Source organism: Bactrocera oleae, chromosome 6 (assembly GCF_042242935.1).
Source record: "Bactrocera oleae isolate idBacOlea1 chromosome 6, idBacOlea1, whole genome shotgun sequence".
In the NCBI taxonomy this organism is placed as follows: Eukaryota; Metazoa; Arthropoda; class Insecta; order Diptera; family Tephritidae; genus Bactrocera; species Bactrocera oleae.
The window spans coordinates 5,867,296-5,885,773 of NC_091540.1; the positions used below are offsets into that span (position 1 = coordinate 5,867,296).

An 18,478-nucleotide genomic window follows, 5' to 3' on the forward strand; every position below is an offset into this window, starting at 1 on the left:
ACTTTTTAATGACATCACATCGAGGCGCGAGAGTCACCTAAGCACTAGCCAGGCATGGTGCCCGCTCTACTTATATAGAGCCAGCTGGCAGCCAGCTTCCAGTGAGTTCACCTCATGACTTTTAAATCACATCACATCGAGGCGCGAAAGTCACCTAAGCCCTAGCCAGGCACGGTGCCTGCTTTACTTATATAGAGCCATGTGCCAGCCAGCTTCCCGTGAGGTCACCTCATGACTTTTTAATGACATCACATCCAGCCGCGAAAGTCACCTAAGCCCTAGCCAGGCATGGTGCCCGCTTTACTTATATAGAGCCAGTTGGCAGCCAGTTTCCAGTGTGGTCACCTCATGCCTTTTAAATCACATCACATCGAGGCGCGAAAGTCACCTAAGCCCTAGCCAGGCACGGTGCCTGCTTTACTTATATAGAGCCAGCTGCCAGCCAGCTTCCCGTGAGGTCACCTCATGACTTTTTAATGCCATCACATCGAGGAGCGAGAGTCACCTAAGCACTGGCCAGGCACGGTGCCTGCTTTACTTATATAGAGACAGCTGGCAGTCAGCTTCCCGTGAGTTCACTTCATGACTTTTAAATCACATCACATCGAGGCGCGAAAGTCACCTACGCCCTAGCCAGGCATGGTGCCCGCTTTACTTATATAGAGCTAGTTGGCAGCCAGTTTCCAGTGTGGTCATCTCATGCCTTTTAAATCACATCACATCTAGGCGAGAAAGTCACCTAAGCCCTAGCCAGGCGCAGTGCCTGCTTTACTTATATAGAGCCAGCTGCATGCCAACTTCCCGTAAGGCTACCTCATGACTTTTAAATGACATCAAATCGAGGCGCGAGAGTCACTTAAGCACTGGCCATACATGGTACCTGCTTTTCTTTTATAGGTCTGCTGCAGACACAGAAGCAAGGCCCTTGATTCTATATAACCGAAAAAGAAACACATTGACTCAATAGCGCCCAGCAGGATCCTGTATTATATTCTAGGCTAGTCAGATGGTGGCAGCATGGTACTTGTAACCAATAGATTCTCTTTGTTAAATGCATTGTCGATAATCTGAACATACTATTCGAATCGCCCTTATCGGAAGACTTCCGACAATAATTAATTTAGTTGACAGCTGAGTACTTTATTTCTTCAGATCAACTGATGTCGAATGTATTATTTACACATTAAATATATTATAGCTTCTTCAAAACCAGGGCTTACTTTAGGCCACCTCAGTAAAGCAATACATGCATACATATTTGTTACTCCCTACTTGTTCTTCTGTTCGCTGTAACTTTAGTTGGGGTATTTGAACTTTGTGTTTATCTTCAAGATCCCTGTAAGTCACATACAGATATCCCCATACTTATAAACTGCGTGACTTTTTCGCCCATTTCATTGCGGTCTTTATTTACCTTCGTAATTAGCACATTTGCATAAAAGTGCTTAACCAAATGAGGAAAAAATCTCGGACAATATGATTTGCTCAAAGAAAGATGAAAGCAAAAAAGCGTAAAAAATAAAAGTGCCACTTTAAAATTGCATTGAAAAGGAAGTTTTAACTGCTACAATTGGTTCAAAACGTTTCTTCGCACAACAAACAGTCCACATTTTGTAGAACTTGACTTTTGCTTTGTATTTACTTTAAACGCATTAACTTAGTGTTGTTGCCTTGGAATTACGGCTGCCTATCCCCTTGACTCACTGCGTTTTACGGACGTAACTATATTTTCGAAAATATGTCTGTATATATGTGCATATGTCGGCTACATATACATACATATATACTAGCATTGTGCTGGCATTGAAGAACGTGTTTGGCATATCGACAATGTTCGACCTTTCATTTAGCAGCACATTACCATGGTTCTTATACTAAAGTTAAATAAATAGACAATTTGCATAGTACTCGAGTGTATATAAATGTGTGTGTGTATATACGTCACTTTGACTTGCTGACGACATGAATGAATGGACGTGTGACTAATGCTGGTTAGCGTGCATACATACATATTGTTACCAACCAACCGAAACCAATAATAATAATGCATTATTAGCGAATTCTGAAAAGTCCATTTCGGGCTTAAGCGTTTTTTCATACAAAAAAACCAAAATATATAAAAATATACCAAATATAAATGCAACTTACGTTTATAAAAAATCGAATTTATTGGCTTTTAATTTGTTGCAAACTCGTTTGTCATTGCAGCCTCGCTCTCTGTGGTAATTACAGGTTTATTTAGTTGTTTCATTTATGCTGATATTATTTCTTTTCGCTGCAGCTTTTTGAAGATTTTTTTCCACTTAATTAAAAGGTAGGTATTACTTTGTTTTCTCCTTGAATGCTTGGTATTTTGAAGTAAAATGTGACCTCGTTGATTTAAGGTGTTTTAAAAGAAAAACAATTTTTGCCGATTAATGATATAACGCTCATTGCTATCAATTTCAATATGCATGTATAGCTGTAATTATTATTTAAAAATGTATATGTAAAAAATTTGATAAGTTCTTTTAAATTTTCATTGCTCGTCTCTTTCATATTTCTACTTTAAAGTTTCTCTGTGCTTTTCTTATCATCTATGCTACTGAGCAAGTTCGAATTCCAAAATAACAAAAAATATATATACATATATTATGTTTACAATAAGCAAATTACCATTCCGTTATAGGTTAAATATTGCTAAATCGATTTTTGGCGAGTCCTGACTATTAGTAGCCTGTCATTTTGCTTTTCAAAATATCAAAAGAAGTCAAGTCCTTCGTTCATGAATAGACCAAAGCAGTGAAGCTTCTCTTCTTACCTCTACTGGCACAGTCTTCCTTTCAGAGCTGTGAGTTTGCATCCATTCGTAATTCGTAATTATAAGCAATTGCTACTCTTTCTTATGGTCACAATGGTTTATTGTTTGCTAAGTTCTAACTTGTTTTAAGTATAATACACGCCTTATTATATTTCACATGAAAATGGTATGCCAAAAAATTTAAAAATAAAAAAAGTCTGCATCAAAGCTTTTATTCGAGTGTCTATAGTTTTATCAATTTAAACAATATTATTTTATCAAACTTTAAACATACATACATCAAACATTCATATATGTATGTAGTTTTTCAAATATTATTTTCAGTTAAATATAGAAAAATTTAAATATACGTGAGAAGTAAGTCAATTATGCTCTATCACAGTAATTCTTATAACTCATTGTATTTCAAAGCTATCAATGTGAAATGTAGGCAGTAAAATGTTTAACGTTTTTACTTTCAAATAAAGCAAAAATAATTTTTGGGATAGTTTCGAAAATTTTTGAAAATTTTGAGATTTCTGGAAAATTTGTACAATTTTTGAAAATTTTAAAATGCTTTATATTTTCGAAAATTTTGTAAAATTTTAAAACTTTATGAGAGTTTTGAAAAAGTTTCAAATTTTTATTTCTGCAAAATTTCGAAAAGTTTTATAATTTCAGAAAATTTTCTAAATATTTTTCCAAAATTCAATTAATCCTCTGAGTGTTAATGAGGCTAACTTAAATAATAAACACAAACAAATTCTCCTTTTAAACGTAGACTCAGTTATCATGTGCATACAAATATCTTATGAATCTGTTAGGTAAACTTTTCGATGTGTATTACTCATTCCTCTGCATAAAAAATACTAACTACAAAATCATTTTGAAAATGTAACGCTTCATTTGCAGCACATACAAATGACGTACTCACGTACTTGAACTTAAATAAAGCCAACAAGATTTTTAAACGTTAAACCAAACATAGGAAATTAAATTAATTACAAGTTATAGCAAAAGTTTAACAGCTGTGTTCCGGTTTTAAATTAACCTGTCTTTTTACAATGCCGCGTAAAAATAATATAATAAATAAATAAAAACCAAAACAGTAAAGGTTATGAAAAGTGTGAGTATTCGTGCAATGCTCTTTAAGCGAAACTGCAAATCAAAATAAATAGCACAATACAACATAATAACAAGAAAAAAGTTAGCTTCGTCTGCACCGAAGCTATCATACCCTTCACAGGTTTATTTCTTATATTATATTATACATAGAAGGGTATAAAATGATCTCTATCTTGATTTTGCACGGTCAGTTTGTACAAGTATTTCAGCTATATGCTATAGTGTTCCGAACTGAACAATATGTTCGAAGGTTGTAGCTTTGCCTTTGACAATATTGTACCAAATTTCGTGAAAATATCTTGTCAAATAAAAAAAGTTTCCCCCACACGAACTTGATTTGGATTGGTCAATTTGTATGGCAGCTATATGCTATAGTGATCCGGTAACGGCGGTTCCAACAAATTGGCAGCTTCTAGGGGAGAAAAGAACGTGTGCAAACTGCGTAGCAAACTTAATATACCTTGGCCAGGGTATAAAATCATGTAAACTCTATGCTGAATATGGTTAAGCATGTCTTTGACATAATTCAAGGCACAAATGCCATATGCGTACCACGACATTTTTTCCAGTAACTAAATATCAAATGTGAATGACAGTCTACAATTGTTATAAAATATAAATGTCAATAAATATATGAATTCATATACGCGAATTAGCACAAAGGGAAATAGCGATTATTATGTGTGTATAATGTGTGTTATTAGTAAGTCAATGAGTGCTTGCAATGGAAATTGTGCACAGACCATAAAAACTACAATTTCGTTTTGTAAATATTTTTGTATTATCATATGTCAAACCAGAAAGGCTTAGGCCGAGTTTCTTTTATTTTAAGTCATATTTAAAAGTGTTTATGATTGTTAATTGTTTATACAATTTTTTTTTTCGAGTAAATTTTTTCTTGTTACACTTAATGTAACTGCTATACTTCTGTATTTCTATGTTTCACTATCCATTTATATGCTTATGTTTTACATGTGAAACGAACACACACTCTCTAAAGTCGATTTGACAACCAACTCACCCATTCACTTGCAGGCTGCTATTAAATTTACGTTCACTCTTTTAGTATTGACGCCACAAAACGCTTGACAAGTGAGGGCGAATATGTGCGTTGGCCGCTCTTTCACCAAATGGTTAACCATGCGTGACACCTATTAAGCTCATGTCCGATTCGTAATATAATTAGCATATTTTCGAGTGAAATCCACATATGACAATGAATGATGGTCTTGATTTACGGTTCGTTAGCCCCCTTTTGGACGCAGTTTAGCCTTGATATTGAACTTTAACAGGGCGTTATCATCTTTTAGTACTAAAAATTTTGCCAAATGTTTGAAAGCGTTTCATGTCTCTTATGTCTTATAGCGCTCTAGATAAAATTTTCGTGGGTTTTTTTTAGTCGCTAAGTCAGGTCTGCATTGTAATCTGCAGATTCGACATTGTCACGTTAAAATAGAATTTCGAAAAGACTTCAGTAAGTAACTGTCTTACTTTAGCCATAACTAGTTTAGTAATTTATTTTAGGTATTTTATATAAGAACCAATACCTTCTAATATAACCGATTCTTCAACATGCTATACTGCTGAACTCATGCACGTAAAAATTATATCTAAAAAAAATACAACTTAAAAAAGATCTCTATAACAAATACCGACGTTCAAATAGTTATAATTTTACGAATTTAAAAAATATTTTTATGAAATTTGCAATATCTTTAAGCTTATCGCTTGTAGTTTTATGTATGTTTTTTTTTCTAATAGGATTTCTTGTTTAGATATAAAAAAAATTGAACATATGCGAAAACTAAGTAAATTATACCCCACCAGACTAGTTCTTATAACTCTTTATATTTCAAAGTTATCAAAGTGGAATTTCGGCTGTGTTTTATTTAACGTTTTTCCTTTTTAATAAAATAAAAATAAAAATTTTTGAAAAATTTTAAAATTTCGAATATTTTTGAAAAATTTTAAAATTTCGAATATATTTGAATAATTTAGTTTTTTAGTGTATTCAACAATTTGTTAAGCATTTTATTGCTAGCCCACATTTTAGTTTTCGGTGACGTTACAAATCGAGTATTTAAATAAAAACTCCCAAGCGAGAAGCATTCGCCAGCTCTGTTAAAATATGTAAGTACGCATAAGTAAGATTTACATAAACCGTAGTCCGCTATCTTTCCAAAAAATAAGAATCACAATAATTTAACATGCTACATATAGGTACATATGTATATACACAGGCGTTATAAATTTTTCGTTTTGCGCTGCAATTCTCGACAGGTTTATAAAATACTTATGCTATCTACTATATTTCCACGGTATCATTTTCTGGCATTTAAGTTTTTTCGTTCACTTAAATAAATATATACACAATAAGTTAATACATACAAATTTTGTTATTAAATAACTGTAATGTAGTCATAATCAGCTCCTAACGCCGGCGCCAGCTAAGCGGCTGCGCCCTTTGTCACGATCTTGCTTACATTTATACAAAGATATTTTTATAATTTGCCTTACAAGCTTTAGCTTGCAGCTTTTATTGTGGGTGTGGTGCAATTTTCGTGAACTACTTACAAACAAAAAAAAAAAGTACAAAGTCAAACAATATTACTTGCACACATTTTTTTAATAAAAAAAAAAATTTACATATTTTCACTTCCGCTTTTCCCCTCCATTACACCCAGTGAAGAGCAGGTAATTTTACTTATCCATTCATCTAATGACACAATTCAAGCCTAACTCTCGCATAACTTTTGCCACGCTAAATTACCTTTACCTTAAATGTTTCTACTTCCTACAAATGATTTCAGCTTATTTTCGATTTGTTTTTGTATTCATTTTCTTATTTCAATTGCGCTTGCATTGTAACTGCTGCTAATGGCATGGCATATAACTTATTTTGCTTTTGCTCCCATTTATAATTGTATAATTGTGGTTTAATGCCTCATAATTTTATAGCCATGACGTTGGTTTCTGCTGTAGCTGTTTGCCAAAAACGATTGATTGACACATTAGATAGTTAAATTGTAATTTGCATAGCCAATGAAGGTATAATTTTATAACTGTTAATGAAATTGCTATTTGTGTGGCAAGATACAAGTCGACTTAGTGTTTGTCGTTGGCAAAAACATTATTACTAGTTTCTTGAATCTCGAAAAATCGAAGTTAAAGTGATTTATATTTTCTTGAAACAAAACCTACTCATTTAATTTAGTTTTAGTTAGGAAATTACAAAAAAAAAAAAAAATCAATATCGAAATATAATTTATTTCTATGTAATTTCGAAATTTCGAAATCACGACCGATACAATATTTTCTGAAGCGAAAATTACTCAATGAATTTGCTTTATTAAGAAAAACATAAAATAGTGCCAATTATTGGAATTTTGAATTTCGGAAATTGTGAGCAATTTAATATATTCCTAAACAAAACAAACAAAAACAAACGTCGATACTAAAATATAAAATATTTCTTGATTCTAATTTAAATTTTTGAAATCATGTGCGATTAATTTTTACTTGATAAAACTTGCTCACTTAATATACTTTAATTTGGGAAATTAAAAAAAAATATATCGGTACTAAGAAAAATTACAAATATTTCTAAACTCTGGAATTTCGAATATTCGAAGACATATTGACATGATTCAATATTTTGTGAAACAATATTTCAATATTTGCTTAAATTTTAGTTCATCTTTTAAAAATATTGTTTATCAGAACAATCCAGGTTCGTTACTTAAGTCTTTTGTTTTTCAGGACAATCCGAATCTGTTTCTTAAGTCTTTAATACATCAATAGCGAGTTCGTTACTTACGTTTATCGTTATCAATATGATGAGAGTTCGTTTCTTTAGTCTTTAGTACACCAATACGATGCAAGTTCGTTTCTTTGGTCTTTAGTTCATCAGACCAACTGAAGTTCGTTTCTTAAGTCTTTTTGTTTTGATAAGGGATATTCGAGTTCGTTTCTCAAGTCTTTAGTACATATATATGATGGGAGTTCGTTACTTAAGTCTTTCAATCCCAGCAAAAACACAAAATAACCGATTCGTTATTTCTAATTAATTTCAGCCAATTAACTGCGAAAACACGTGAACGTACTGCCGAACTGCATGAAACCTCAACAGAAAGCAAAAGTTTGCGCCAACAAATTGCTGCACTGAAAATCAGCCGAGACGAAGCTATTGCGGAAAATGGGTAAGTCGAATGCGCTATAAGCACAAGTAGCTCATTTTTGACTATTTAAAGTTTAAAGTTGAATGTGTATATATGCATATATAGCTGTGTCTATATGTACCTATGTATATACATATGTATGTATGCATGTCTAGGCGTGATGTTTTATAATTTTTGGCTGATTATTATGAGAAAATTAGCCATCAGCAGGTTTTATAGTGCAAATCATTACAAATATTACGTCACTTTGGGCGTAAAAGGTCGTATACTATATTTTACACTGTTTACCGTTATTTATTTTGCAACTATATTGCGTCGGTGTGTAAATGATTTTCTTGCAACAATCACTGCTAACATGATTAACTTTGTCTCAATACCGGTGTGGCTAATGCGATTTCCTATTATTTTGTCTTTTTTCAGTCGACTGTCGAACGAATTGGCCGAGCGGCAAGCTGAGATTTTGACACTTAAGAAAAAACTGAAAGACTCCGATTTCGAAATCGAACAATTGAAACAGCAATTGCGTCAATATGTAGCGGAGGTGAAGAAAGCAGAGGATTTGTTAACGCATAAGGTATATACATACATATGTTCATATATATTACATAATCCTCACAATAATGCAAAATATTTATAACGCGCTTTCAAAGTATTTTTTATAAAAGTTTACTGCTTTTAAAGTAAAGAGTGCGGTTAATGTTTATTGATAGTTAAGACGGTAACCAGTAGGGTTCAAATACAACCGCAACAAAATTTAAGGTTGTAAAATAATTTTTTCTAAGAATGATTGTTCTAGACAGCCAATGAAAATTTTTTGATAATAATTCTAATATAAGACATAGTAAGAATAAAGCTTTTACTGGAACGATGTATACGCAAAGAAAATTACGCGTAATTGAATATTTCTGTATCAGGATTTTCAACAATATACATATTTTCAGCCGCCTGGCTTGCCTTTTGACTTTATCGATGAAGAATTTTCAAAAATGGGGCGTATTTTCTGTTTGGAAAAATAATGGTTCGCTTTTTACTAGATATTCTATATTGTTATGTATTGATATATATATACAATTTTTATTTTTATGTATTTTCTAAATTTTTATGTATTTCTATTTAGGAAAAAGAACGCGAGGAAATGCTCGAGCATTATCGCAGCCTGTCACATGACGCTGTCATTTTAGAGGGCAATAATCAGAGTCTAGAAGTTGAAGCAGCCGAGCAAAAGTAAGTTCAAACTTTCATAACATTAAATCTCTGAAATTTGTTGCTTTTCACTTGTCTACTAACCTAACGAGTAGTTAATTGACTAAATTTCTACATACTTCCTCTTCTCTACATTATCTTAAAAATCTGCCTGCTTGACTTGCGTAGATGTTGTTGTTGCTGTGCGCGACATATACGCTAATTATTTGATCTTATCGTATGTATGTACTATAGATATGTACCTATGTAACGGCAAAAGGCATTTGAATAGCTCTCTCCTTAGCAGTATGTAGCTTTTGTTATCTTGATTTACGCACACATAGTCGTAACGTAGTACTGCCATGGTTACAATAAGAAAAAGAAAAAAAATATAAACATGATGAAAGAATTTACCGCTATTAACCCCGTTTTCGTTAAAGACGACAAATTACCGAATTAGAAGATGAAATAAATGCGTTGAAGAAGGAAATTTGCACGCGCAATAGACTTATCGAACAGCTGGAGGATAAAGTATGTAAAATGTTACATTATATATTTAAGTATTTGTGTGCTTTATTAAATATTTATTATTGTTATTTTTTTCTCAGCTAACTACGCTAAACGCACAAAATGCCAAATTAGAGCGTGAACTTCAAGATGTCTTGGATGAACAACACCTGCTGAAGGTTGATTTGGCTGCGCGTAAGCAACTTTGCGATAAGCTGGATATAGAGCGCGACAAACTAAATGCCGAATTATCTGAACTGAATGAGATAAAGCGCAAGGTACGCGCACACAACTAAATTACAAATATAAACACTTTCGCTACAGCCTCTTCTTTCAGCTTGAACGTGACAATGAAAAGTTGCGCGCGGATTTGGAAAAATCCTCTAATGGTCAGAAAGTCTCCTCCGAAACGCTCGAAGAATTATTGACGAAAACGCGACGTGATCTGGAAGAGCAAATAAAAGTCGATAGTAAATTGAGTCAGGAATTGTTGCGACAACGACAGCAAAACGACGATTTATTGGTGTGCATAACAAATAATTTTCACTAAACAAATAACTAATAAATGCTTGTCTTTGCAACATTACAGCGTGAGTTAGATGCCGAACGGCAGCGGCGTCATCAACAAGAAACGCTGGCGCAGGAATATCATATACAAAATCAGGAACTGCGGCACAATCTCACCGACGATCGTTTCCGTCAGGCGCGTTCACGTGATCAAAGTCCACGCTATCCATCGCAGACGTTGTAAGCATTGTTCTCTTTTGGGTCCGCAATTGTACTTAACAATTTGAAAATGCATTTCACTTTTGTTCCGTTTTTACTCTTAAATAATTTTTATAAAATGTCTTGCGTTTTTCTTTGTTTTCTTGCTTTTTTGCTTTTTGTTTTTAGTACAAACAAAAAAAAAATATAATAATAAAGTGTGAACAAGCACATAAACTGAGCAAACTATACGCAGATTTCATAAAATAAAAAAACACAATTACAAAACAAATCATCATCTCAGCTATACACATACATACATACATAAGTTAGTGGTGTAGTAAAAAAATACACTAGTGCGCAAATTTCAAAAATTTGCCACATCGGGACAACCGAAATTATAACAAATCACCATCATTCATTGAACTCATCATCATCATCCTCAATTTCGACACAATCTTCTGGCAGTCGTAATCGAAAATCGGGATAGTAAAGTGTCACCATGTTTAGATAAGTTTTGAACATACATGGACAGCCAGTAAATGCCGGTATCTGCTGGTATTCGCCACCATAAGCGAAACTTAGGCGTCCTGTGAATTATGAAATATATAAACTGGTTGTGAATTATGTTGGTAAGTAGAACTTAAATTTAATTAAGACAGTAGTTAATTGAAAAATATGCATAATATGCTGAGAATCCATAGAGTAAAAGTTGATCAATGTGATGTGTGGGATCATATGTTATTGTATATTTGTACATATTTATCGACTTATAGTTCCGATGTGAAAAATTAGAAATAAAAAAGGAAGTCAAAATAATGTAAGTAAGTGAGAAAGAATTTAAAAATTTTGTTACGAACTTTCATTTATGGATGTCTATATTTGAAGTTTGAATTAAAATAGCCCAAAAAGATTAGATATAATATTTGAGGGCGGTGCGATAAGAAAATAGCCGCACCGCTCGCTGGCGCTACTACAGCTAGAAAAGTTTAATATCGTCTGAAACATTATCGTAGACAACTAGAGCCGAATCGGACGAGATTTTGTTTTATGGGCATGTCTGCAGATCATAGATGGAAAGAAAAAGAGCATTACTGAACGGTGTGATACTATATGTAAGAGAAATCGAGCAGTGAAAGTACGATGACGACTGTCAAAAATTTAATGAGGTGCAGCGTGGTCGCACGTCGGTTTCAGATGCGCCACGCTTAGGTGCGCTGAAAATCGCTGCTACGGGCAACTGTGTGAAAAAAGTTTGGTGCGTCATATTTTGCATAAAATATTCAGTACGAGTAAAGCTGTTAGGGTACTAAATGGAACCTTTGTTCTACCTATATTACAAGCTGCAAACGTGTGACGCTGTTTTGAAGGAAACTTGGATCCACTGGTACACACCAGAGACGAGGGAACAGTCGGAATAGTGTATTTCACCCGACAAACCTCTACCGAAGAAAGTGAAGATTGTACTAGCAGTTAGAATGGTGTTGGCCAAATTTTTCTGTGATTCACAAGATGTTGTCTATATTGACTACTTAAATAAGGGCAAAATGGTCACAGCGCTCTGTGGCGAATTATTTGCCGATTCGACAACGAAACAATGGTCTTATTCGGCAAGGAAAGAAATGCTTTTCCATCATTCCATCATCACAACGCACCGACTTACACCTATGGCGTGGCCAAGGCTAGATTTGTCAAATTAGGCTACGAACTGCAGCGTCATTCGTTTTAATCTCGAGATTTAAACCCGTGCTACCTCTTTTTGTCATTCGCCGGGCATAAATTTGAGTCAAATGATCGCCCCCACGGAGACGTCTTGAAAACGTGTTTTTTTAGGCGAGTCAAAGCAGTTGGAGCATCTATGAATGAAGTTTACAGAAATAAAAGGAAACTACGTTGTCAAACAAGCTTTAATTTTCCCAAATTTTCGCTTTTCTTTTGTGGGCTAAATACTTATCGGACCGCACCGCTGACGTATAGTAGTCAATGTCGATTAACTCACTTCTTGGTGTATAGTCGCGCATAGAATCTGTTACATCATTTTGCAGGTTCACCGCTATGAAAAAAGTAGCAAATTAGTAAAGCACTTAATAAAAGAAATATGTTAAAATACCTTCATCTGGAGCATAGCAGGCAGGGTCGCAGTTGCTGTACTGCTCCATAAACTGCACACGCGTCTGCGGCTTGTACTGTGGCAGTTCTTGCGCACATCTATCTTCCTCTTCCGGCATTTCTTGATGCGGCGGCATTGTGGCATTAAACCTTGGCGTTCTGCGTTCCGCGTAGTTTTGAAAGCGCGGACTTGTTTGTACCGTTTGCAAGAACTTCATTGGTCCATCTGGCCAAGGTGCCATATTGCAACTACTTACTGGTTGGCCCGGTATAAATTTTTCATCCTGCTGCCATGGTAACAAATAGTTATTCTCATCTGTACATTGAGTAGGTGATTTGTGTTTTTGTTGCGCATAGAAAATTTGTCTTTTCTCCGAATTTATTTCTACTTTACCACACCACTGTTCATCATTTTTTGGTTGCACCTTTTCATCATTCTCATTGTTTTCTTCGCATAGAAACTCATACTTCTTTTTCGTACTATCCGGACTTGAGCGAGGCGATTTATTATTTCGACGCGAGGAGTCACATGTGCATATAGATGGCGCAGGAGAATTCGTCGCTCCATCCGCATATATTTCACTGCATTCTTTCGGAAGTGGCACATACTGCGGTGCACAACGTTCTTCCTTTTGCTCAATAATTGTTGCCGAGTACTGTGTTCCGGTCGAGCGTAATGTTATGCAGCTTTTCGATAAATTTTGTTGAGGTAATGGTTTATAATTGGCCGCTGCGGCGTCTGACTGTAGCGCTACGGCCATATGGGAGTTAGTAGCTAATTGGCGTACCGGCGAATGTTCGTATTGATCGCCTAGCTTCTCGTAAGGAATTTCACTACCACTTTCCGCTGGGCATAAACATCGGCGTTGAGACGGTGATGGCGAAGTTGCCTGTGTAGTACATGGCTTACACATATAAACATCGCCGGCGTTCGCAACACAGTTGCCACGTAGACTGGTCCTCTTAGCACAATCGTCTTCAGTTGGGGGAAAACATGCGGTACCGTAATCGGTGCATAATGCTCGTGGTTTCATATAAATTTTTGGCGTCTCAAGGCTTGGAAAGGGACTTAGTGGACTTGCAGGCCCACCCATGATGCCAGCTGTGTCTGATCTAGCAAAGCCTCCACCTTTTACCGTACCATCATAGATGTGTTGTTTTCTAACCGGACTACTTTTTATTTGTTCTGGCTGGCTGCGACTATCCAACTGTCGCAGTTTGTCATGGGGTTTGTACTGTGAAGAACCTAAGTGTTCTGGTTCCTGCGCCATAACCAACTGCCCCAATTTATCACGATCTTTATACTTTGGAGATCTTAATTGTTCTGGTGCCTGCGACACTTCACCTTCAAATGCTAATTTAGCCTGCTCGCGTAAACTAATTACGGCGCTTTCCCCTAAGCATAATATTATAACAGATTATTTTAAACGTAGCAACTATAAAAAAAAAGAATTACCTCTTCCACTCGGTGCACTTCTACCGCTTTCGTCTGTATCTTCAATTTTAATTTCTGGTACTGGTGATATATTTTCAAATATCTCTTCACTTCCAGTAAATGCTCTATCAGTACCAGGTGCTTTTCCCGTACGTGGAGTGCTAGCCTTGGGGCTATCAGCTCTTTTATTACTGGCTGAACCCTCAGCCTTAATGGCCTTACTGTCTGTTTTATGACTCAACTCAGCTATATGCGCACGGTCTGTCATTTCTGTATCTGCTTTGAATTTCATTTCTGCGTCCGAAATGTCTGGTTTTTTATTTGAGAAGCCTAAATCTGTTAGTTGTTCATTCTGCATTAAAGGATCTTCTCTCTGATTGTAATCATCTTCCTTCTTAAATTTTATATCACTTGTTTGTTGGGGATCCTTCATAACTCTCTGGTCGGAGTCAATTATATTGTCTCTTGTAGACTTTTTTTCACGCTTTCCATACTCAACACGGGAGTGGGAGGGCGAAAATCCTTCAAATTTTATGTTATCGTCCGGTCCCAAGTCCCGAGCCAAATGAGTTTTCACATCAGGAGTATAAGCAAGAGGGTCGTGAATCCTACGTGACGGACTCTGGGGTGGTGTTGTACTATGCGGTTCATAGCGTGCCGAACGTGGTGTTTCATCTGGAGAGTAAGTTCTACTCGGCATTTGCGCAGACCTTGGTTCATCATAAACTTTACGCGGTAGACCACGAGGGTCATACGTTTGATCTGATTTAATACCACGCTCATGGTCACGTGCGGAACGAGGTGTGCTCGACGTGAATTTACGTTCATAAGTGTCATCTTGCGAAATGTTTGAGTCACGTCTTTCACGTTGCCTTGGCGAAACATAGTCGCTTGGCGACCGCCGCTCATCGTAAGTTCGCCCATTGCTCCTCACAGTATCTTGCTTTACAACAGGTCTGTAGCCGTCATCTAATCTGGGTTTTTGTTCAAGTCCATATGCTCTAAATACTTCTGATTTCTCTTTATCATACGATTCACGTTGCCTATCGTCGCGCCCAATTCTAGGTTGTCCTTCTCGTGCAGTGCCGCTAACAGTTCGTTCTCTTTCATATGATCCACCTGGTCTACCACTAAGCCTCGTCGGTTTTTCTCGTTGTATACGCCGTCCACGTTCGGGGCTTTGAGATGGCGGCAGGTCTCGCACTGTATTTTTTTGTACCGGCATTATGTCATAACTTCGCTGAGGTGTCACCTGGAAAAAATCTCTATAACCTCCCATATATTGCGGTTCAGTGGGTTCCTGTATGAGTTTAGGTTCATCACCAGCATAGGTATCACCAACACGGTAGTCATCGTAAACTTCTTCAATAGTAGGAACGCCAGCATGCCACTCATCTTGTTCAAGTGGATAGTCCGTTTGTCTCAATCGTACATCCCACGTTTTATCGTCATCAGCAACTTGTCCTTTGTTCTTTTGCTTCTTCTTTCGGTCTAAATCAGATTTGCCTTCACTTTCCCCCGGTTTACAGGGCTTGTATGCAGTTATTGTCATCTGTTTCAAAGAGCGTTTTGTCTCACGTGAGTACTCACGATTTGTTTTGGGCAGCTCATACGTAATACATTCATCTGACTCAGACGAAGGCCTGTGACGTCTCTCCTTCGTAAAGGTTATTTCTAGCAGTTTTTCTTTGCTCTTCATTAGACGTGTCTTCTCCGAGGAGTCGACACTACCCGACGATTCACTTCCGTGAACTTGACGTGGCTTACGCTCGCGTGCCTGACGCTTTTCATGCGCTTCGCGCGCAGAAAAGATGTCATAAGCTTTCGAAGTGCGCTGTTTTCCCTTATCTTCGCTCTCGTTTTTACGACGGGTTTTGCTGCGCGAGCGATCGCCACTTCTTTCAATATCAACAAGTGTGCGTCCATTCTTCGGTACATCGACCGTCAAACGCTCTTTGTTCTTAGAGTGCCCTGTACTGCCATGTTTATATGATTTTGGTGTGGCATGTGAACCGGTGGGATGGTAGAAATCTTCTGTATTTAAGTCACTCACACGCCTGCCATAGATAACTTTTTCCTTCGTTTTGGCTGGCTGACACTCACTATAGGCTGGACAAGGCGGCAAACACGGTATGCATGGCTGGCAAGGCCGACATGGCTGACAGGGTTGATATGATGGCACACATGGCGAACAGGGTACACAAGATTGATTCGTCGCCGGCACTACACATTTATTCTGCGACGGATAATTATAGTGGTATTCATCTCGACAGTAGTTATACTCATTACATGGCGTAAGCGCCTTCTCCACATAGGTACTTTTATTACATAACATGCCATTGTAATTGCCGACGCTTTTGTAGCGTTCGCAAGTTTTCGTGCAATTACAATCATTGCAACCGCCAGCGCAACGACAATTCTGCAAGTGATAAACATTCACAGCGTTTTTACCATCGCCCGTGCCTCCATAGTCGAAGGCATAGCAATTGGGCGGTGCCGTATCGAGTAATCCCTTTGTCTTTAAACTGTCCAGATTGGTGGCCGAGTAATGTATAGCTGCGTTGAGTTTGGTCTTAATATTTTGCAAATTTTCCTCAACCGCGCTGCGTTGCGTTTCCTTCTGCAGGCCAATTGTGCGCATGCGCGGCCGACACGAGGTTTGCTCGTCACGCGCGTAACGCGGTGATGTGCACACGAATTTATGCTGGCTCGAGAATTTTTCAATCGTAAACTCGATATTATTGGCTAGCTGTGTCTCCAAATCCTTCAGTTTGTCCCACGATTCGATATTCGCGTGTAGATCGTTTTGTATGGCAGCGTTGCGCATCAACGGATGTGGACGCGATCTGAACATTAGTTTGTCCCTTTCCCGTTTCAGTTTCGTAATTTCATTATCAATTTCATGCGCCAAACGCTTCAACTGCACCGAAGTGCGGTTGACTGCGCGTTCCAGGTGCGATTTGTCACGGCAAGTCGTCAATAAGGCGCCACTCTCCGGCGAATTACCAAATGTTTCGGTGGTGGTGTTGCGCTCCGATGCTGTTTCTGGTATATGTGTTGTTGTGAAGGCGTTGCGCTTTGTTCGTTGTTTCTGCTGCTTGCGCGCTTCCTTCGCATTCGGGTGTGGAAATCGTTCTCGTAATACGGTCTTATGTCGTTTAATATAACCGTTGTGACTGCGTTCGGTTGTATAGCTTTCCTTGCGCTCAAGTTCTATGCTGTCCCCTGAAAGAGCGCACGTACTTGTCTATATAATGCAAAATCTGAATTTCTTAAATATATGTGACAGCTTACCCCTATCTTTTAGTTCCTGATACCGAAATCCCATCAACAAATGCTGATAACTTGTTTTTGTTTTTGATATCGAAAAAAATTTTTACAAATAAACGCTAGATATTTGAATAATTTCGTTAAATTTTAACAATTGTCTGCTTGCCAATAAAAATATAACAAATGGAAAATGTTTGATTAATAAATAATTTTTTGCTCTGATCGTTTCGAACCGAAAATGTTTAATAAGAAAAACAGCTGCTTAATAAATGTTACCAGGTTTAATAAAACTAGGTTGCAGTTCGATTAATTCTCAGTGTTGAAAACAAGTATCTGCTTGGTTGGACAGTTTCTAGAAAATAAGTGGATTACATCATAAAAAAATATCCAAAATACCTACAAGATAAATTGAGTCTAACTAACATTATTTTATTCATTTTCTGGAAATCTCAGTTGAATGGGAAAAGTATCGCCTACATCATCATAATTGTGTTTTTTTTTCTTCTTCTATTAGAACCCTGTGCTTGTTTTGTCCATCTCCAGGTAGACGATCTAGATCACCCTTTATGCATCCCGAAAAATTATTATCATCACTTTCGTTCGATGGGACAATCTACGCCTCTTTCGAAGCTGCGATTGAATCGCCGACCGATATCACTCTTTATCCGTATTTTTTAAAATACGAATCTGATTCGGCTGATATTTTGGCAGTAACCGCGTACTAGATTATATATATATACTTGACGATTTCTTTTGAACTATTAGGCGGTGAGGCTAAGTACTGAACCTCTCTCTCGAACCTCTCTCTCGTTCAACTTAGAACGCCTGTTAAGATTTTATTGTGAAGTTTCTATCGTTATTTTTTCTAGACAGGTTTTAGTGTGATATTCGAGATCAATATTTTGCAATATACAAACTGCACTCGGTGTTTCAGATGGCGTCATCTTATAAAAATTATTTTTGTGATATTTTCCTTTAACTTATGGTTCGTATCTTGCATGTTTTCCGATAAGTAGAGAAACCTGCAAGTTTTTAGCTACCAACAAATAACTGTTAAATTGATCTAAGAAATGCACTCGGAAATTTTACAATATTTGCCGGTGGACCATAACTTCTGAAAATTAAATTATATAATTTTAAACTGGCTCAACTGGAGTGCGAGACAATCGATTCTACGTAACTGGAGCA

General features: G+C 36.7%; 2 protein-coding genes across 4 annotated transcripts in view; one reads left to right on the top strand and one right to left on the bottom strand.

Annotated features, from left to right (window-relative positions):
• Cep135 (Centrosomal protein 135kDa) overlaps positions 1-10,725 on the top strand; it is a 28,707-nt gene extending 17,982 nt beyond the window's left edge. Inside the window, exons 11-17 of the mRNA XM_036358138.2 lie at positions 7,978-8,103; positions 8,503-8,656; positions 9,200-9,306; positions 9,705-9,795; positions 9,873-10,049; positions 10,109-10,294; positions 10,361-10,725. Coding sequence (XP_036214031.2) covers positions 7,978-8,103; positions 8,503-8,656; positions 9,200-9,306; positions 9,705-9,795; positions 9,873-10,049; positions 10,109-10,294; positions 10,361-10,522 — 1,003 coding nt within the window. The 3' untranslated portion in view covers positions 10,523-10,725. The remainder of the gene's footprint in view (positions 1-7,977; positions 8,104-8,502; positions 8,657-9,199; positions 9,307-9,704; positions 9,796-9,872; positions 10,050-10,108; positions 10,295-10,360) is intronic.
• Positions 10,243-17,532, bottom strand: LOC106620660 (uncharacterized). Of its 3 annotated transcripts, none has more exons than XR_004975573.2 (6): positions 17,315-17,532; positions 14,042-17,245; positions 12,587-13,981; positions 12,476-12,529; positions 10,801-11,066; positions 10,243-10,722 (listed from the first exon to the last, which is right to left on the bottom strand). XR_004975573.2 is itself a non-coding variant. In XM_036358106.2 (5 exons), exons 1-5 carry the CDS (start codon positions 17,346-17,348, stop codon positions 10,891-10,893), a joined length of 4,863 nt encoding a protein of 1,620 aa, XP_036213999.2. In that variant the 5' UTR covers positions 17,349-17,532; the 3' UTR covers positions 10,744-10,890. The 3 variants fall into 3 exon arrangements, 1 of the variants encoding a protein (XP_036213999.2); XR_004975572.2 differs by having other exon boundaries at positions 10,797-11,066; XM_036358106.2 differs by lacking the exon at positions 10,243-10,722 and having other exon boundaries at positions 10,744-11,066.
• Between the last annotated feature and the right edge of the window lie 946 nt (positions 17,533-18,478).

Excerpts from the sequence above, each read along its gene's own strand:
- LOC106620660 (XM_036358106.2), bottom strand. The coding sequence starts at position 17,348 with ATGGGATTTCGGTATCAGGAACTAAAAGATAGGG. Across the intron at positions 17,246-17,314 it reads TCAGGAACTAAAAGATAGGG|GGGACAGCATAGAACTTGAG; the intron begins GTAAGCTGTCAC and ends GCGCTCTTTCAG. Across the intron at positions 11,067-12,475 it reads GCGCGACTATACACCAAGAA|GACGCCTAAGTTTCGCTTAT; the intron begins GTGAGTTAATCG and ends CATAATTCACAG.